This window comes from Oncorhynchus masou, chromosome 11 (assembly GCF_036934945.1).
Source record: "Oncorhynchus masou masou isolate Uvic2021 chromosome 11, UVic_Omas_1.1, whole genome shotgun sequence".
Lineage (NCBI taxonomy): Eukaryota > Metazoa > Chordata > Actinopteri > Salmoniformes > Salmonidae > Oncorhynchus > Oncorhynchus masou.
The window spans coordinates 47,360,876-47,382,657 of record NC_088222.1 but is presented as its reverse complement, the minus strand read 5'-3'; the positions used below and the strand labels follow the sequence as shown (position 1 = coordinate 47,382,657).

Below are 21,782 nucleotides of genomic sequence, written 5' to 3'. Positions count from 1 at the left end.
CTCCCCCTCGGGCATTACTTCTAATAAACATCCCAACCGATAACGTCTTCTCTAATAGTTTATCAATTGCTCACATATTTACAGAGGTTTTCATTATGAGATTATTTTCAATAATGAATATGCTGGCATTTATTGACAGTTCAACTGTCAGGAGGTATGAGAAGACTGCCACTAAACTAACACCATGCAGGTAGAGATATCTCATTATACAAAGTGACAACTGACCACCTCTGATTACTTAAACATGTGTGTGTGTGTGTGTCCATTGTTCAGAATCTGAGCTATTCCCCCTCTGGAATGAGGAGGGTGTGGGTAATGTTTCCCCATGACCCCTTTATTTAACTGACCTGGATCTGGGTGATAAAACGTAATCTCAGCCATGGAGCATCGACTTGTTTTATGTTAAAGTCCAATTAGAAATTTCTCCATCTATATAGAGGATAAGGAGGTTGTTACCTCATGTGATAGTTAATAACTAACTCACACGCACACACACACACACACACACACACAGATAAAATGATACTGTAAAAGCCTGATTGTCCAGTCTCTGAGACCTGGAAACAAATAAACAGGCTGTTTCACTGCTACAGTACTTGTATTGTGGACAAAGTTGCCCCTCAGAGGCCATGACAAGAGATGAGAGAGGTCATATGACTTGAGTTGAATGCCATGTATGAATGTAAACATCCCCTACCTCCGACACACTGTCAGATAATGACATGAAGTAATTTCTTACAAAGCATTCTGTGACGAAACACAGTCTGTGTGGGGGGCCTTATTACTGTACTGTGTCAATGCCATACTGTAGTAGACATACAGAAGGAAAGGTATTAACTTCAGCCCACCACCATCTTGTGGTCAATTTGGAAAATACAGGAAATTATTTCTCACTAGGATGTGCCATGGCCGGGGGAACTCTGTCAGTAGCATAGTATCCATGTGAAAAAAAGAAAGAAAAAAACAGGATCCAAGGAACATTTATAATCAACTGCAGACTGCCAATATCTCTCAACTGTTATCAACCCGAAAATGACATATCCAATTCATTCTCAGGCCATCTGGCCTGCTCAGTCAGACTACTGGCATTTCAGCACCTTGTCCAACGTCTAAGGCTACAACAAGTACAAGAGCTCGCCAACTAGAATGTGCAATATGAAGTTAACTAATTAACTATCCTTACACCAATATAAATGTCAATTGAATGATGATGTCCTTGTCCTTGATATAGTTACCTTTTGAGGGATGGCAAGAGATCCCCACTCCACATGCCAGCCTCCTGTCTGGGACCTGGATGGGTAGAGAGGGCCAGGTGGTGGTAGTCTTAATTCAAATCCTGTTTTGTTCAAAACCCAAAATCGCAGCCTGCCCAAAGGTGAACTAATATACAATGCTCAAATCATACTTCTGAAGCAGGTGGGCACCGAAAAGCTTTGTCTGTAGATAATTTAACGTCATAAAAACATCAAACAGAGAATGGTGATGGGAAGCACATCCATGATATAGATAATCTTTTTTATTTTAACCCTTGACCTTTTACAGTGCATTTAATTTGTTTACACAATTATTTGCTAAGTGACAGGTTTTAGCCACTAGTACAGAATCAGATAACTATGTATTATATTACATATCTGGGTTCCACAACCTCCTCCTTAAGGGTTTGCCTTAATCAACATCGTGTGAAAAGACCCCAAAAGTTATTATGCAATGGATAACCATGACAACCATATAAACTCAATATTTAAGTTAAAACTTTAAATCTTCAGTTCATTCATTTACAAACAAATCAATCTCATTATCTTTATCTAATGGACATGTCCCTCTTCTGATATTTAAATAGTTTCCATGTTGTTAAAGCAGCTATCTGTACCATTAAAACAAACCAAGCAGTGGCCAGTTAGTTAACCTGCTGTTGTCTCCTTGAGAAATGCTTTCAAAAATAAAAATTCCAAAATAAAGTAAATATGGTACTATTGTGTCAAGGAAAGCTCATTAGACGAAACAAACACAGAGCTTTTTGCAATAGAACAATTTGTTGGAACCACAGCCAAACTCCGGCAAGGCGTCCAAACTGATTTAGCTACGTTCCACAACAGTTTCAGTTCATTTTGGAAACATGACAAACTCAGTTTAGATACAAGGCCAAACTCGCCTACTGTAAGCACAGGAAATAACGAAATAGCATTTTAGTACTTTCTCTCGAGTCTTTTTAATGCCAGGTACTACATTCTGAGACAGGGACCTGACAAGGACAATGATCGAACGATTGATCGAACAATCAATCAAAAGACGAGGGTTGAGCAGTCAATCGCAACAGGACAATGTTACTGTACATCAACAAGCCCCTCTCAAACATCACTGTAGAAATACAGTACCTGTCAAACGTTTGGACACAGCTACTCATTCCAGGGTTTTTCTTTATTAGTCCACTATTTTCTATATTGCAGAATAGTAGTGAAGATCAAAACTATGGAATAACACATATGGACTCATGTAGTCACCCAAAAAGTGTTAAACAAATCATAATATATTTTATATTTGAGATTATTCAAAGTAGCCACCCTTTTGCCTCGATGACAGCTTTGAACACTCTTGGCATTCTCTCAACCAGCTTCATGAGGTAGTCAGGAATGCATTTCAATTAACAGGTGTGCCTTGTTAAAAGTTAATTTGTGGAATTTCTTTCCTTCTTAATGTGTTTGAGCCAATCAGTTGTGTTGTGACATAATATAGATAGCCCTATGATAAAGATAAAAATAGCCCTATTCGGTAAAAGACCAAGTCCATATTTTACTAGGCAAGTCAGTTAAGAACAAATTCTTATTTTCAATGACGGCCTAGGAACAGAACGACCTTGTCAGCTCGGGGATTTGAACTTGCAACCTTTTGGTTACTAGTCCAACACTCTAACCACTAGGCTACCCTGTCGCCCCATGGCAAGAACAGCTCAAATAAGCAAAGAGATATGACAGTCCATCATTGCTTTAAGACATAAAGGTCAGTCAATCTGGAACATTTCTTCAAGTGCAGTTGCAAAAACCATCAAGCGCTAATGATGAAACTGGCTCTCATGAGGACCACCACAGGAAAAGAACACCCAGAGTTACTTCTGCTGCAGAGGAGAAGTTCATTAGAGTTACCAGCCTCAGAAATTGCAGCCCAAATAAATAGTTAAAGTAACAAACACATCACAAAAACTGTTGAATCAGGCCTTCGTGGTCGAATCTATGCAAAGAAACCACTACTAAATGATACCAATAATAAGAAGAGACTTGCTTGGGCCTAGAATCACGAGCAATGGACATTAGAACGGTGGAAATCTATCCTTCGGTCTGATGAGTCTAAATTTGAGATTTTGGGTTCCAACCGCCGTGTCTTTGTGAGACGCAGAGAAGGTGAACGGATGATCTCCGCATGTGTGGTTCCCACCATGAAGCATGGAGGAGGAGGAGTGTCGGGGTGCTTTGTTGGTGACACTGTCTGTGATTTATTTAGAGTTCAAGGCACACTTAACCAGCATGGCTACCACAGCATTCTGCAGCGATAAGCCATCCCATCTGGTTTGCGCTAAGTGGGACTATCATTTGTCTTTCAACAGGACAATGACCCAACACACCTGAAGGATGTGTAAGGGCTATTTGACCAAGAAGGAGAGTGATGGAGTGCTGCATCAGATGACCTGGCCTCCACAATCACCCAGCCTTAACCCAATGGAGATGGTTTTACTATGAGTTGGACCACAGAGTGAAGGAAAAGCAGCAAACAAGTGCTCAGCATATTTGGGAACTCATTCAAGATTGTTGGAAAATAATTCCAGGTGAAGCTGGTTGAGAGAATGCCAAGAGTGTGCAAAGCTGTCATCAAATCAAAAGGTGGCTACTTTGAAGAATCAAATATAAATATATTTGGATTTGTTTAACACTTTTTTGATACAACATGATTCCTTCCATATGTGTTATTTAATAGTTTTGAAGTCTTCACTATTATTCTACAATATAGAAAATAGTAAAAATAAAGAAAAACCATTGAATGAGTAGGTGTGTCCAAACTTGACTGGTACTGTATACTCCATTATTCAAAACCCCTCCATCCAACCCTCCCTCCCTCCATCCCTCCTTCCCTCTCCCATCAGCTAACAGCCATCAAGTACTTTCTAGTGATCTTTCAAGTCATACTCTATAACAACATTGCATAAAACCCTCTATTTGGAAACGTGTAAACAACTTTCCTTGTCTGGATGGTTAGCCATTCTATTATCATTTTTTAAGACTCCTCTGATCAGGTGCATGTCCGAATGACACTTATTTATCTGTTATAAACCTTTCTCGATACAAATAGTGGGGTACCTCTAATGTTAAAACAGTTGTGACAGGACTTGAGAATAGCATTGATGAAGGCAGAACCACATTAACTGTGCATATTATTATTCTTTTTAAATAACACAATGCAGGAATGAAAAAGTACACAACCCACCTAATGTGCATTAACATAAACGGTAACACTTGTCATAACATGGTCATAACACTGTCATGACCCATATATTTACACCTGTTGTGACATCTGTTTCGTTATTTGATGACTGGTTATGACACCTACATAAGTGTCACAACGAAGAAAAAAAAATGTAACACTTTTTTTCCCTGACAAGATGTTTCCTTTCGTTTGAATGTTTGTTTCTTGAAACCTTTGTTGTTGTAATGAATTCTTTACAGTCATGTTATTTTTCATCATCATCACTGTCATGAAGCATTATGGCCACCCTGTGTCGCTTTACTTGGACTGAGAAAATACACTTTATGACACTGTCAAGAAGCATTATGACCATCATAATCATATAAGCCAGATAGGCTCATTTTACATCCCCTTTAAATCAGAAAAAGAGGGTGTCTTTGTCCTGCTCCTGAAATCTTCTCCTGCATTCATCCAGTCATCAGCATTGGGTTAGGTGCATGTCTGACATCAATGTGTGCGAAATTACATTGTTCATTAAATATGGTCAACTTAAAAAAATATACATAACATCACAACAAGCCATAATATAACTACAGTGGTAGGTTTTGTGTGTTTTTACTCTTATGTAGGTGTCATAACCAGCCATAAAATAACTACTGTGTTAGGTTTTGTGTGTTTTTACTCTTATGTAGGTTTCATAACCAGCCATAAAATAACTACTGTGGTAGGTTGTGTGTTTTTACTCTTATGTAGGTGTCATAAACAGCCATAAAATAACACAATATATGTCACAACAAGTCTAAATATGTGTCATGAGTGTTATGACCATATTATATTATATTATGTCAGCTGTTATGACATATTAAATGGTTATGACCACGTCATAACATTTTGTGATGCTGGGTGTCAAGTGTTACCGCATAATCAAATATTACCGTCAGTCTTCCAGTTACTCCAACACACTTGACCATTTCATTTCAAACATTTACATTCAAGCTCCACCAAAAGATACAAGTAAAACAGCAGATTTCTCCCTTTCGCTCGAGTTTGGTCTCAAATTCCCTTAAATACACAAACAGCTTGCAGTGCACAAAAGAATAAGAATACAAAATTAGACTTAAATACTGTAGCAGCATTTTTTCTTTTTCTTGTTTAAAGTTGTCATCAGCCTCCATTTAACAGGTAAAGGCTTTGGAGTCCCCAACACTTGGGAGGGCGAGAGATTGTCCTTGGAGGCAAGTAGGTGTGTGTGTGTGTGTGTGTGTGTGTGTGTGTGTGTGTGTGTGTGTGTGTGTGTGTGTGTGTGTGTGTGTGTGTGTGTGTGTGTGTGTGTGTGTGTGTGTGTGTGTGTGTGTGCGTGTGTGTGTGTGTGTGTGTTTCGGGCAGGGAGGCACATTATGGGGTGGTTGGTTGGTGTGTGTGAGAGGGATGCTCTAGAATGGGGGTGGATATTCAGGTAGGTTTGAAATGGAGCTACAGGAGCAGGGGGGTGGCATGGGGCATCTGAGGCACCAGTGGAGAACAATAGCCCCAGGGCAGGACAGCAGAATGCTGCAGCCTTCCTTCCAGGCTGGAAATGTGTTAGACCAAAAGGGGTTCAGTGGGGTAGCCTCCATAACAACTCTTCCTCATCCATCTCCCTCACTCAGGTAATTCACTGTCATCCCCTATCTTCTTCCACTCCTCAGTCAGTCTCTCATCCCCAGTGGTCAGTGTCCTCTCTCCATTCTCAAGCTTCACCTCCCTGCCAGAAAGCAACCACAAGTCCTCCTCATCTTCCCACACAGCCAAGACCAGACCATGTTAGGGTAGTAAGAAGCAGGGCACATGGCTCAAGCTGATCCAAGAAGGTGCTGATCCAGGTCCTAACCGGGCCAAACTGAACTAGGCCAGGCCAGACTGAGCCAGGACTGGGACACTCAGTAAGGGGCTCTCTCTCCTGTCTCTCAGCTGGAGGCTGTGGCGATGGGCTTCTTGAGCTGCTGGCTGCAGATCTCTCTGTTCCTAGCCTCCAGCAGCAGGTCGTAGCAGACGTTACACACTAAGACAAGGTCGTACAGCTGCTGGTCTGGGATGGGCAGCTTCAGGTGGCAGCAGTCTTTACAGAACACATTGCCACAGTTCCTAGAGGAGGGAAAAGGGCAAACAGAGTCAACAACTAGATTCACATTTGAGTCATTTGGCAGATGCTCTTATCCTGAGAGTGCATTCAACTAAGGTAGGAAAAACAACCAACTTTCTTCAAAACAGCTGATATCTGCAACTAGATTCACTGAAGACGCAAGGGATGTCGTACATGCTGTAAGTCTTTTTTTAATCTCAAATCACGGTTGGTGTGGAATAAAATCTGCTGTGCGTTGAAGGTTTATGCTATGTTTATTATCCTACACTTTACATTTTGGCTTCTTGATTAATGCATACATTAGTGGTCAATGGTAAAGCTAAACAAACCTGCAGTGATGTCGCCGCTTGGCCATCCAGAACTCACAGTCGCAGTTGAAACAATGGGAGGCCATGTGATCGGGCACCCACCTGGTGACCTGCAGATACACGCATTTCTTTTAGAACAGTGTGTGACACATACAGTGCCTTCAGAAAGTATTCACACCCCTTGACTTTCTCCACATTTTGTTGTGTTACAGCCTGAATTTAAAATGGATTAACTTTTTTATGGCTGCAGGGGCAGTATTGAGTAGCTTGGATAAAAAGGTGCCCATATCAAACTGCCTGCTCCTCAGTCATAGTTGCTAATATTTGTATATTATTATTAGTATTGTATAGAAAACAATCTGAAGTTTCTAAAACTGTTTGAATGATGTCTGTGAGTATAAAATAACTCATATGGCAGGCAAAATCCTGAGTTGAAATCAAAACAGGAAGTCAGAAATCTGATCTTGTATGTATTCACCAGTCCCCAATGAAATCCCCTTGAGATATGAATGATGGTGCACTGCCTAGGGGTTCCACTAGATGTCAACCATCAATAGAAATTATTGCATGCATTTCTTTTTCCGTATTTTTTTTAAAAATCTGACACAGCAGTTGCATTAAGGAGAGGTATATCTATAATTCCATGTGTGTAACTATATTATCATCTACATTTATGATGAGTATATCTGTTGAATGATGTGGCTATGCAAAATCACTTGATGTTTTTGGAACTGGTGAATCTAACACGCCAGATTTTATTTTGATATAAATATGAACTTTATCAAACAAAACATGCATGTGTTGTGTAACATGAAGTCCTATGAGTCATCTGATGAAGATAATTCAAGGTTAATGATTAATTTTATCTTTATTTCTGGTTTTTGTGAAGGCTATATTTTGCTGGAAAATGGCTGTGCTTATTGTGGTTTGGTGGAGACCTAACATAATCGTTTGTAGTGCTTTCATTGAAAAGCCTATTTGAAATCGGACACTTTGGTGGGATTAACAACGAAAATAGATTTAAAATTATATAAGACACATGTATGTTTTAGGAATTGTAATTATGAGATTTCTGTGGTTTGAATTTTGGCGCCCTCTATTTTCACTGGTAGTTGTCATATCGATCCCGGTATCGGGATTGCAGCTATAACGGGTTAAACAGAGTTTGTTTTGTCACTGGCCTACACACAATACCCCATAAGTGGAATTCTGTTTTTCAAAATGTTTACAAATTAGTGAAAAGCTGAAATGTGACCTGTTTCAGGAAACTAGGCGTATGTCACAAGTCACGACTTCACAGACAGCCATTTGATTTTTTTAATTATTTAAAAAAAATCTAAATGCAAAATTTTGGCAGAAATGCCTTCTGGAACATGTAAACTTTCATTTGCCTTAATAACAAACCATGCCATCTTTAAATATGAATACAAATGTTAAATTCCAAGCCATGTTGGTTAAGCCACAGAAAAAGCCAGCAACCTTCTCACTAGCCATGGCTGAGATAATGAGTGGGCTGGACATGCCGAGAGGGGAGTTAGGATTGTTCTGCCATATAGATGGTTTATGTCTATTTGAGCAGGTCAGTTGGTAAACCTGTTGAGCACAGCTTTTAAAAAAAATATTGTGTAGTGGAGCTGCATAAGCGTTGCTCTCCACTTTCTGGAGGATCGAGTTTTGAAATCAGTGGAATTAGAGTATGATAGCTAAAGAGATGGAGAAAATACCTGTTTCCGGATTACATCTTCAAACTAAGGGAAACCGTGGCATGGCATCCGTGACAGGGAGACACGTCCATCATGCATGATGTATACAGGTAAGATAGTCTAGCTAGCTACATTTTCGTATGTTACATGTTTATAATTCTGACAGAATGTAGTTTCATTTCAAGCTAAAGTGTACTGTTAGGTAGCTAGCTAACATTAGCTGGCTGGCTCCCTAGCTAACGCTACGGGTATGACGTTATTATTCGTATCCCAGAACCGTTTGCTTTGCTAGTTAGAGCCTAATGTTAGCTGAAATTGTTGCCAGCAGAGCTGGTTAGGTTATTTTTATGTTATCCAGAGGGAAACAAATGTGTGGAACGAAAGCTTAAGAGGGTGTGAACGATGCTGAATGGGTGTAGACAAAGAGGAGCAAAGAGAAGGCCATTTTCTCAAAAGTGAGTTTACAAGTTTAACAACTTTCAAAGCAGATTACTTTCCCATTGTTCCTCAAAAAATGGAGTGTATGATTTACCATTTTGTAGTCTCCACTTTTATCAATGTAAAAAACACAATTTTACATTTTGCTACATAAGACTAAATCCAGGTTGTGAGTCACAAATGTCTTGAGTCAATACGTATTCAACCCCTTTGTTATGGCAAGCCTAAATAAGTTCAGGAGTAAAGATGTGCTTAACAAGTCACATAATAAAGTTGTATGGACACTCTGTGCAATAATAGTGTTTAAACTGACGGATTTTTACAGGGATGTTTTTATTATGCTAATTGGATTTTCACTGGTGCACGGACATCAACATTACAAGGTTAACATGATTTTTGAACGACTATCTCATCTCTGTACGCCACACATACAATTATCTGTAAGGTCCCTCAGTCAAGCAATGAATTTTCAAACACAGTTTCAACCACAAAGACCAGACAGGTTTTCCAATGCCTTGTAAAGAAGGTCACCAATTGGTAGATGGCAACAAATAAGCAGATACTGAATATTCCTTTGAGCACGGTGAAGTTATTAATTACACTTTGGATGGAATATCAATACACCCAGTCACTACAAAGACACAAGGGTCCTTCCTAACTCAGTTACCGTAGAGGAAGGAAAGGGCTTAGGGATTTCACCAGTTACATAGTTTTCTCCTATCACAGCCATTAAACTGAGGCTGGATCAGCAACATTGTAGTTACTCCATAATACTAGCCTAATTAGTGGGTGAGAGATTGAAATGGTTTTTAATTTATTTTTTTATTGCCTTGTAGGTGATAGATAGCCTTCTTCGTTACGCTTGGTACCTGGAGCGATTACAATGCCTCGGGAATTTGATTGTGAAATGTAGAATAGGATACTTTGTCTATCATACCGTTTAACTCTACTTATTAACCACCAATATAGGTTATTTCACAGCAACTCTCCGCGACACATTGTGCTTCCGCACAAAATAATTACTTTTGATAGCGCTTGTTAGAAATTTTGTTCCAGGTTCGTTCTTATTGTTTCTGATGTGCCTGAAGGTTTGGGCTGTGATGGTAAAAGCTGATCCTGAATCAGTTTGTAATGCGTGGAACCGAATATATGAAACGTCGGCTCAACAAGTACATGGCAAGTTTCGAAAGATCTGAAAATGGTTGTCTAGCAATGATCAACAACTAATTTGACAGAGCTTGAAACATTTTGAAAAGAATAATGGGCAAATCTTGCACAATCTGGGTGTGAAAAGCGCTTAGACTCACAGTAGCAATTGCTGTCAAAGGTGCTTCTACAAAGTATTGACTCAGGCGTGTGAAAACTGATGTACTGTAAATGACATGTTTCTGTATTTAATTTATAATAAATGAGCAAAAATGTCTAAAAATATGTTTTCACTTTGACATTATAAGGTATTGTGTGTAGATGGGTGAATTATTAGTATTTATTTTGTATCCATTTTGAATTCAGGCTGTAATAACAACATTTGGAATAAGTCAAGGGATGTGAACACTTTCTGAAGGCACTGTACGTATCTGGGGTAGAAAGGTGGAAAGATGAGTGGGAGAGGAGAGGCTATAGTATACAGTGTAGTATAGGGTTATATATAAGAAGCAGTAGAGAGAGAGAGAGAGAGAAACCTGAAGCAGACTATGAGGGACGCTGACCTCTGTGTCCTTCTGCTCCACTCTGTCCCAGCTGCCCTCGGAGAAACAGTCCTCGCTGTGATCCGACAGACTTTCCTCCTCGTCACTGTCGTCTGACTCACGCAAACACGTCTGGGAACAGACAGGTCAACATGAGAGGGAGGGAGACAGGTTGAGAGCGAGAGGCATATGCCATAATTTCACAGTACAGTAATAATACATTGGGAGTTTATCAAGCACTGGGTTACTGTTTAAAGTCTACATGTGAGAGTTACTCACAATGTCGTCCTCGTAGTCGACGTCAGGCTCAGAGGGCGGCATGCCGTACTGTCTCTCCAGCCTCATCTGCAGCTGGCGCACCTGTCTCCTCAGCACTTCCACTTCCTGTTTATATCCTGCCTCGATCTGCCTGAGACGCTGCTGCACAGCGTCCATGGGCACCGGCAGCCCGTCATCATCCAGGTAGGCCGGAGAGGGCTGGGAGGGCGGGGAGAAGGGAGAGGCTGGTAAGAACTGACGGGTTGAAGAGGTGGGTGGAGTGCTGGTGCTAGTTTGGCTGCAGATGGCAGCATAGCCTGAGCTGCTTCTGACTGCAGAGAGCCAGCCTGACCCTGACTGGACTGGGCTGTAGCTGGCTGGGGCCGGGCCACGGACCCTTTCCTCCTTCTCCCTGCGGCAGCACTGCGAACCCCCGTTAGGCAACCCGTTGGACACGGCCATGCCCTGGGCACGGAGCAGCTTGCCAGCCAGGCGTCGACTCTGGTAGGCGGTGGGCTGGAGGGCCCGACAGAGACCTGAGGAGAGATTGGCTGGGAGGCCAGACTGGACCAGGCCCTGGACACTCTCCCAGTGGGAGCCCAGGAGAGACAGCTCCTCACTGACACTCAGTTGGCTCTGGGAGACTGGGTGTCCCACGGCCACTACCTGGCTGTTGTCAACAGGGGGCACTGTAGATGCGGAGGCCATTGCTACTGTTGGTACTGCTACTACACATTCTCTCAGAGGCACCAGCTCTCTACCACTTACAACCTCTGTCCTCTTCCCTTCTCTCTCCGCTCCCTGGGCCTGGGACTGGGTCTGGGCCTGGGGTAAGGCCCACTCTGGGGCCCGGGTCTGGCCCAGACTTTCTCTCCTGCTGCGGGGCAGTGTTGGTGGGGCCTCTGCTTTGTCTGTGAGGGTCTCTGTGGAGTCTTCCATGGCCATAGAGAATAGAGGAACTAGCTGTTCGAGGGCCGGCAGCTCTGCAGACACTGAGTGACTGTTCTGGAGTTGGTGATAGGTGATAGGCCCATTCAGAACAGCTGCCGGTAGTGGGCCCTTCCAGGCAGGTGGGGAAGGTAGGCATGCTTCTGCTGCCCGGGCAGGGTGGGTAGTGACCTCAGCAGTCCTGTAGCGGCTGTTAGTCGCCTGTTGTGGCAAGGGAGGTGGAGGGCAATGGGGGCTGGTGGTCTGGGGGAGGGAATAGAGGAGAATGGGTGTGGGCAGGGGGAGAGGGGTGGGGTGGGGGAAGCCCTTCTCCAGAGTGACGGGGGGGAGGGGTAGGGAGGGCAGAGGTTGTGTCGTCAGACAAATCTCCTCTCTCAACTCCTCCTCCTCAAAGCCCTCTTCCCTTGGCTCCATCTCCAGGGGTGTGGTAGGAGGAGTCTGAGTGACAGGCTCCACCTCCGAGTCATTGTCATCCAATCCCGTGTCAGGGCTGACGTCCTCGGGGCTATCGGGTTCGGCTCCGCCTCCTATAGCAGCCATAGGCTCCAAGCCATGGGCAGTACGGCCCTCCTGGCAGTGCTTGTTGAGGTTGGGGTCGCTGGAGGTGCGGGTGAGGGCCATCCCGTTCTCACAGGCCGACACCAGGTTGTCCATGGAGCGAGACTTAGGAAGCCTGCACAAAGGGGAACAAATACCAATCTCAAGTTGACGGAGCTTCCCTCATCGGTGAGTTTCCTTCTTTACCACTAGAGAGCAGGCTGGATCTGAGCAACAAGATGTAAGATAGTGAACCAAGCCCACCTTCAGTTTTCACCACAAGCCTGTTGCCTCCTTATTTAATAACCCTTGAGAAGAGAGAGCTCAGAGCAATACAAGGAATACAAGTAGGTCGACGATGGCTTGAGATAAAATTAAGTAAATGGTCTTACGAAAACAGTAATGGGCTGTATTGATGACTAGAGACGGAGATGGATGAATGGAGTGAGTGGGTAAGGGATAGCCCCACCTGTCTTGAGATTGTGAGGTGAGCTCATCTCCCTGTGCGCAGGGGCACAGGTAGAGCTCCATGGCGTCCTCGGCAGCGGTGCAGGGGGAGGAGGTGGGCAGGTAGACGGCCGTCCACAGCTGCAGGGCCCGGGTGTGGCACACCGGCTGCAGCACCTGGACACAGGGGACAGGGAGGAGAGGACCAGGGGGCAGAGGTCAATAAAAGACAAACACATAAATTAGGTTTTGTCTCAGTAAATCCATATAAATGGTGCTGATATTATTTTTTTATGCATTAATCGTGAATATTTGGATGAGAGCATCTTTCCTTTCTTTTAAAGTTCAACAAAAGTATCAAAAAGCTCCACTCATTACCAACACACTATGATCCTGGGCGTCATCAGAAGTGTATTGGACGTGGGAAAGATTGACACCTTGTGCCTCAATGTGAAAATGGAGGAGAGGGGAGGAGGAGAGAAGAAAAACGTGACCGTAGAGGTAGGTTACCATCTCATGACAGGGAATATAAAGGAAGTTCTGGAAGTTCTTGTTGCCGGTGCGGAGCAGAGACCAGATGGAGCAGGTGCGTTTATAGATGTTACGGGCCTCTCTCTCCCGCCCGTTGTTACACAGGAACGTCCCGTACAGGCACGAGTATGTGTGCTGAACCAGCTTGACCTGGGAGGAGAGGAACACAACACAGTTAGCCGCTACACACATTCCTTACAATACATACAACGGTACACTCTTAACAAAGAGACCAAAGGTATATATAGTTTTACTATGCCTTTACAATAGCTTTTTCTCAGTCCTTACACAGCACACAATACTGAGACTTGCGGCGCCGACAGAGATGGCCGCCTCGCTTCGCTTCGTGTTATTTCTTACATTGGTACCCCAGGTAATCTTAGGTTTCATTACATACAGTCGGGAGGAACTGCTGAATATAAGAGCAGCGTCAACTCACCATCATTACTACCAGGAATATGACTTTCCCAAAGTGGATCCTGTGTTCTGCCTTCCAGCCAGGACAATGGATCGGATCCCAGCTGGCGACCCAAAACAACGACATCGTAAAAGAGGCAAACGAAGCGGTCTTCTGGTCAGGCTCCAGAGACAGGCACATCGCGCACCGCTCCCTAGCATACTTCTCGCCAATGTCCAGTCTCTTGACAACAAGGTAGATGAAATCCGAGCAAGGGTTGCATTCCAGAGAGACATCAGAGATTGTAACGTTCTTTGCTTCACGGAAACGTGGCTCACTCAAGACACACTATCGGAGTCGGTGCAGCCAGCTGGTTTCTTCATGCATCGCGCCGACAGAAACAACCATCTTTCTGGTAAGAAGAGGGGCGGGAGGATATGCCTTATGATTAACGAGACGTGGTGTGATCATAACAACATACAGGAACTCAAGTCCTTCTGTTCACCTGACTTAGAATTCCTCACAATCAAATGTCGACCGCATTATCTACCAAGGGAATTCTCTTCGATTATAATCACAGCCGTATATATTCCCCCCCAAGCAGGCACATCGATGGCCCTGAATGAACTTTATTTGACTCTATGCAAACTGGAAACCACATATCCTGAGGCTACATACATTGTAGCTGGGGATTTTAACAAGGCTAGTCTGAAAACAAGACTCCCTAAATTGTATCAGCATATTGATTGCGCAACAGGGCTGGTAAAACGCTGGATCATTGTTATTCTAACTTCCGCGACGCATATAAGGCCCTCCCCCGCCCTCCTTTCGGAAAAGCTGACCACGACTCCATTTTGTTGCTCCCAGCCTACAGACAGAAACTAAAACAAGAAGCTCCCGCGCTCAGGTCTGTTCAACGCTGGTCCGACCAATCTGATTCCACGCTTCAAGACTGCTTCGATCACGTGGATTGGGATATGTTCCGCATTGCGTCCAACAACAACATTGACGAATACGCTGATTCGGTGAGCGAGTTCATTAGAAAGTGCATTGACGATGTCGTACCCATAGCAACAATTAAAACATTCCCAAACCAGAAACCGTGGATTGATGGCAGCATTCACATGAAACTGAAAGCACGAACCACTGCTTTTAACCAGGGCAGGGTGACCGGAAACATAACCGAATACAAACAGTGTAGCTATTCCCTCCGCAAGGCAATCAAACAAGCTAAGCGTCAGTATAGAGACAAAGTAGACTCGCAATTCAACAGCTCAGACACAAGAAGTATGTGGCAGGGTCTACAGTCAATCACGGATTACAAAAAGAAAACCAGCCCCGTCGCGGACCAGGATGTCTTGCTCCCAGACAGACTAAATAACTTTTTTTGCCCGCTTTGAGGACAATATAATACCTGCGGACTCCCCTTCACTGCAGCCGGCGTGGGTAAAACATTTAAACGTGTTAACCCTCGCAAGGCTGCAGGCCCAGACGGCATCCCCAGCCGCGTCCTCAGAGCATGCTTAGACCAGCTGGCTGGTGTGTTTTTTACATTTAAAATTTTTTTATTTTTATTTTTGCATTTTCCAATTAAGAACATTTCAAAACAAAAGTGAAAAGATATTAGACAACGATAGGACAAAGTGACAGTAACAGACGAGCGTAACAAAAAAAAGAATAATTATATATACAAACATACAATAAGAAAAAAAATAATAACGAGACATTGGATCACCTGCCGTAGGCTACATATTATACATTACGTGTGAAACGTGAGGATTATATATAGATTCAATCAATGAGATGTGGGGGGAGATTCTCCATATAGTCAATAAAAGGTTGCCAAATTCTGTAAAATGTCTTTAAAATGTCAGTTTATCCAGGCCAACCCTAGGGGTTTTGCCGTGCCAGATAAACCGTCTGGTCAGCTTGTCGAGACAGGAAAAAAATGTTGCGGGAACAGGGATAGGGAGAGATTGAAACAGATAGAAATCTGGGCAGGACATTCATTTTAATTACATTGATTCTACCCAGTAGAGTAAGAGGTAAGTCCATCCATTTACAAAGGTCAACCTCCACCTTTTGCAACAAACTGGCCAGATTGAGTTTATAGAGTTTGTTCAGATTACCATCCACCATTATGCCCAAATATGTGAAGCCCATAGGCGACCATCTAAAAGGAAACTTGTGCTTGATGGTATGATGGTCAAAGACAGACAACGGTAAGATTTCGCTTTTATCAAAATTGACCTTATATCCAAAGAAAGAACTATAACACTGTAGTAGGATCTGCAAGTGAGAGAGGGAGTGTTCTGGGTTTGTTAGAAATAAGATAAGGTCGTCCGCAAAGAGTGATAATTTATGGGTATGTGGGCCCACCTCAAAGCCATGTATGTCAGGGCACGTTCTAATAGCCTCAGCCAAAGGTTCGATGGCGAGGGAAAAGAGGTGGGGGCTAATTGGGCAACCTTGTCTGTTCCCCCTATGAAGAGGGAAAGAGGAGGAAGTAATCCCATTGGTAGCAATCCTAGCTTTAGGAGATTTGTAGAGTGATTTTTTTTTCAAATTTACAAACACAGTACCTAAACCGAACTTTTCCAAGTACGCGAAAGAGGTATGGCCATTCAACCCTATCAAAGGGTTGAAGAGATGGCTTCGGCCTTTGTACTGAACTTTCATCCGCGCAGGGTGGATGAGGTAGCCGGTGATGTTCTTCTCCTTCAGTGCTTTGGCGGCAGGTCTGAACTGCTTGCGACGTCTGGTGAGATCCGCGCTCATGTCTGGGAAAAGGCTGACCCTCTTTTCATCGATGGTAATGTCCCCTTTGGCTCTTGCGAGTTGCAGTATCTTCTCTCTGTCTTGGAAACGGAGGAACCTGATCAGGACGGCTCGTGGGGGCTCATCTGGCCGGGGTTTCGGCGCTGATGTTCTGTGGGCGCGTTCGATTTCCAGAGGCTTGGTGAAGTTGATTATGCCTAGGACCTCCGGGATCCATTGAGTGAAGAAACGGACCGGGTCACGGCCCTCGCTGTCCTCTTTCAATCCCACCACCCGGATATTACTACGTCTACTCTGGTTCTCCATCTGATCTACCTTGATTTTGAGGTAGGCATTGTCCTATTGCAGTTGTATCAAGACCTGGTCATGTCTAGCGATGGTATCTTCAACTGTGCTAATGCGCAACTCTGCCTCAGTCGTTCTCGAAAGGAGATCGTTCATGGAGGATTTCAGGTCGTCAATGGAAGAATGGAGTTCAGACGATTTCTTATCAATTTTCATAGAGAGACCTCTGTTACCATCCTGAATTTCCCGGAGGAGAGTAGCCAGCATGTCGGCAGGCTCGCAAGAGGCTGCTGAGAGCAACAGTCTGGAACTGTTGTCTGAGTTATGAGGGCTAATGCTAATCTTGCTAGCTGTAGCGTTATCGTTATCTTCCTTCTTGCCTCTCGGTCGGAGGTCCATTGCTCTTTGGGAAGGTAAGTACTTGACAATTTATCAGCCGATGTTAGAATATTGTTTCAACGTTGTTATTTAGGTAAAAATATAATAACTTTGAAGAGCTCGGTTTGTCAACGTCTGCTCAGCTCCGCGGCATCCCCTGGCTGTTGTGTTTATGGACATATTCAATCATCCTTATCCCAGTCTGCTGTTCCCACATGCTTCAAGAGGGCCACCATTGTTCCTGTTCCCAAGAAAGCTAAGGTAACTGAGCTAAACAACTACCACCCCGTAGCACTCACTTCCGTCATCATGAAGTGCTTTGAGAGACTAGTCAAGGACCATATCACCTCCACCCTAGACCCACTCCAATTTACTTACCGCTCAAATAGGTCCACAGACGACGCAATCGCAACCACACTGCCCTAACCCATCTGGACAAGAGGAATACCTATGTGAGAATGCTGTTCATCGACTACAGCTCAGCATTTAACACCATAGTACCCTCCAAACTCGTAATCAAGCTAGAGACCCTGGATCTCGACCCCGCCCTGTGCAACTGGGTACTGGACTTCCTGACGGGCCGCCTCCAGGTGGTGAGGGTAGGTAACAACATCTCCACCCCGCTGATCCTCAACACTGGGGCCCCACAAGGATGCGTTCTGAGCCCTCTCCTGTACTCCCTGTTCACTCACGACTGCATGGCCATGCACACCTCCAACTCCATCATCAGGTTTGCGGACGACACTACAGTGGTAGGCTTGATTACCAACAACGACGAGACGGCCTACAGGGAGGAGGTGAGGGCCCTCGGAGTGTGGTGTCAGGAAAATAACCTCGCACTCAACGTCAACAAAACAAAGGATAATGATTGTGGACTTCAGGAAACAGCAGACGGAGCACTCCCCTATCCACATCGATGGGACAGTAGTGGAGAGGGTAGTACATTTTAAGTTCCTCGGCATACACATCACGGACAAACTGAATTGGTCCACCCACACAGACAACGTCGTGAAGAAGGCACAGCAGAGCCTCTTCAACCTCAAGAGGCTGAAGAAATTTGTCTCGTCACCAAAAGCACTCACAAACTTCTACAGATGCACGATCGAGAGCATCCTGTCGGGCTGTATCACCGCCTGGTACGGCAACTGCTCTGCCCACAACCGTAAGGCTCTCCAGAAGGTAGTGCGGTCTGCACAACGCCTCACCGGGGCAAACTACCTGCCCTCCAGGATACCTACTCCACCCGATGTCACAGGAAGGCCATAAAGATCATCAAAGACAACAACCACCTGAGCCACTGACTGTTCACCCCGCTATCATCCAGAAGGCGAGGTCAGCACAGGTGCATCAAAGCAGGGACCGAGAGACAGAAGCTGTTTTTCAATCTCAAGGCCATCAGACTGTTAAACAGCCACCACTAACATTGAGTGGCTGCTGCCAACACACTGACTCAATTCCAGCCACTTTAATAGTGGAAATTGATGGAACAATATGTCACTAGCCACTTTAAACAACGCTACTTAATATAATGTTTACATACCCTACATTACTCATCTCATATGTATATACTGTACTCTATCATGTACTGCATCTTTATGTAATACATGTATCACTAGCCACTTTAAACTATGCCGCTTTGTTTACATACCCTACATTACTCATCTCATATGTTTCTACTGTACTCGATACCACCTACTGCATCTTGCCTATGCCGTTCTGTACCATCACTCATTCATATATCTTTATGTACATATTCTTTATCCCTTTACACTTGTGTGTGTATAGGGTAGTAGTTTTGGAATTAGATTGTTAGATTACTCGTTGGTTATTACTGCATTGTCGGAACTAGAAGCACAAGCATTTCGCTACACTCGCATTAACATCTGCTAACCATGTGTATGTGACAAATAAAATTTGATTTGATTTGTATGTACACTTTAAGACACAATACACAATACTTTGTTCAAAGGTTACTGTCTGATACCTCTTATGTACAAACGTCAAATAAATTGTCAAGACATGTCCTATGCCAACAGAAGAGTAGTAAAAAGTGCCAGGTAGAAAGAGAGAGAAGGTGAAGGCAAAGAGAAAGAGAAAGGAGAGAAAAAGAGAGAGAATGATTGGGTAAAAGAAAGTGAGAGAATGAAATCGAAAAGGAGAGGTGGTAAGTGTAGCCTACTGTACATACCAAGAATGCCTCGTTGAACTCAAAGAAGCAGGGGAACTGTTTGAGCAGCTGGTGAACACAGTCTAGCCACTGTAGGAAGACAGGACACTGCTCACTCACATCCTCAGCATTCTCCTGGTGACCGCAGCGATCGCCAAACTTATGACCGAAGTCCAACCACTCTGTCTCCACCAGTACCTGGAAACCCTGTGGATTGGGGGGGGGGGGGGTCAGTTGTGTTTCTCACACCATGGCATAAAAAAGGTGTGTGTGTGTGTGTGTGTGTTTTTGGTCAATTCAATAGGGTGTGCGAAACAATTGGTAATACCGTGAACTTTCATGATCAAAATGTAACAAAACCTGATATTTGCTGCATCAGTGTTAGTCTTAGTGACCACAGTATCCTAAGGGCCAGGGGTCAGAACGAGTGTGAGTGTGTCTACCTCTAGTGTCCTATAGAAGGGGTCCAGCAAGATCTTGGCAAGAGCCACAATCTGTGGGGTGCGGTCCCACCCGTCTGAACAATGCACCAGGACAGGACGTCCCTCTCTTTCCACCGCAGAGCACACTAGAGTGGCAGCCTTCAGCATGACGGATAGGTGCTGAAGCCAACGGGTGCTCTCCAGAGCCGAAAGCCAGCTGGGAATACACAAGCCAAGGAGGGACCAATCAGAACAGGTATAGAGGTTTTAGAATGTATTCTGCGGGAGGTAAATAAACGATGGGTAGAGTAAGCGGAGGTAACCGTGAGGACACAGGGGAGGGGGGTGTGGTAGCGGGAAGTGAAGCCCTGTAATGGGCTCTGACATTTTAAGGGGTCACTACAGCACCTCTTTTAGAATACCAGGAAATCTACCACTAGAAAAGCCCTCGTGCGCATCATGTGATGTCACTGATTCCAGTTTTGGAGTTGGGGCATGCACTCTCTGCATGCAAGGAGACAGTCACACACAAAAGACCTGGGACAAATATTATTTAAAATCTTTCAAGTACTTCAAGCATTTTCTTTAGCCTAACCTAGAATGCCAGGTGGGCGTGTTTGCCCTTTTGGGACTCTTCTATTGCATCCATTGTGACAGACAAGCTCAATAAAGCACAGTTCAAGTATTTTAAATAATTTAAAATTGTAAAACACACACACACACACACTTCAGGCCAGACAGCTGGCCTGCCCAGCGGGAATGGGGCTGGATTGCGGCTGGCTGCATTCCCCTTCTCCCTGTGGTGTAACCTTACTGAGGCCTGGAGAAGGGGATAGAGGGATGAAAAGAGAAAGAGAAGGATGGAGGGAAGGAGAGAAAGGTCAGAGGGATCCACTTACTTCCCAGGGTCAGGAATCTGGCTACAGACTGTTCGGAGGGACTGGAAGCTGTTCCTAATGGAGTGGATGTTGGCCATGCCCATGAACATCACCTCACAGTTAGGGTAGTAATCTGAAAACAAAAACATAATCACTCAGACTACAGTTAGGGTAATACTAGGAAACACACAGGAACACACACACAATAACTTCAGTCACATGGGGTATTAGTACCCTGCAGACACACAGACAAAAATATCATCAGTCAGAATAAAACACCAAGTACAATATTTACTGCTTAGGGAGAGTGAGCTGTAAAGATGATTGATTACGGTTGTGCTCAAGCTCAGAACACATCCACTTGAAAGAAAACAGGCTAGGCTACTGTCAGGTGATTTGACAGATTGACAGGTCTGAATGTCAACAAGACCAATGTGAGCGGCTCAAGACAGCATCTCCCAGAGAGAGAAATAGACCCACAGTGTGGGGCCATGTCATGTTATGCCTCTGCCTTTTGTTTTAAGATGGTCATACTATGGATCAAAAAAAAAATACAAAAAAAATATTTGATACAATATTGAACTTGGCCTTTTACTACTGTAGCCCAGTGAAATACATTGAATAACACTAACATTAATAAATGGCAAAAAATACAGCCCCCCCAAAATCATAAGGTTTTGAAGTGTTTGTCCTATTTCTAAGAAAGCTCAGGAAATATATATTTTTCTCACACATATTTAACCTCTTTTTTTTTGGGGGGGGGGGCATTCATTTATTTATTTTTTACCAGTACCGGTTACCTTCAGACGAGTCCCCTGACACTTTTGGGGGGTTGTAGAGCAACACAGAGACCACCATCATGTTTGTGAGAGTCTCCCCTTTCCATAGAATGGTCATATTAGTAGATCAAACTGTTCGGACGCTACAGACGTTTTTGTGAGAAGACGGATTTTTAGGATGTCTCATGGTCTGACAAACGCCGCTCCAGTTCTGCCACCTGTCACCGCAGATGCGGAAGTGCGACATCGGCAGATTCAAAAAAACA

At 44.0% G+C, this 21,782-nt stretch overlaps 1 protein-coding gene across 1 annotated transcript in view; it reads right to left on the bottom strand.

Moving 5' to 3' along the window:
- Positions 1-4,128: 4,128 nt before the first annotated feature.
- LOC135548753 (myotubularin-related protein 4-like) overlaps positions 4,129-21,782 on the bottom strand; it is a 158,950-nt gene continuing 141,296 nt past the window's right edge. The window contains exons 11-19 of the mRNA XM_064978654.1: positions 20,759-20,870; positions 19,881-20,076; positions 19,459-19,644; positions 13,412-13,582; positions 12,924-13,078; positions 10,991-12,590; positions 10,733-10,843; positions 6,904-6,992; positions 4,129-6,576 (exon numbers count right to left, since the gene is read on the bottom strand). Of these exons, the coding sequence (XP_064834726.1) occupies positions 6,399-6,576; positions 6,904-6,992; positions 10,733-10,843; positions 10,991-12,590; positions 12,924-13,078; positions 13,412-13,582; positions 19,459-19,644; positions 19,881-20,076; positions 20,759-20,870 (2,798 nt within the window). The 3' untranslated portion in view covers positions 4,129-6,398. The remainder of the gene's footprint in view (positions 6,577-6,903; positions 6,993-10,732; positions 10,844-10,990; positions 12,591-12,923; positions 13,079-13,411; positions 13,583-19,458; positions 19,645-19,880; positions 20,077-20,758; positions 20,871-21,782) is intronic.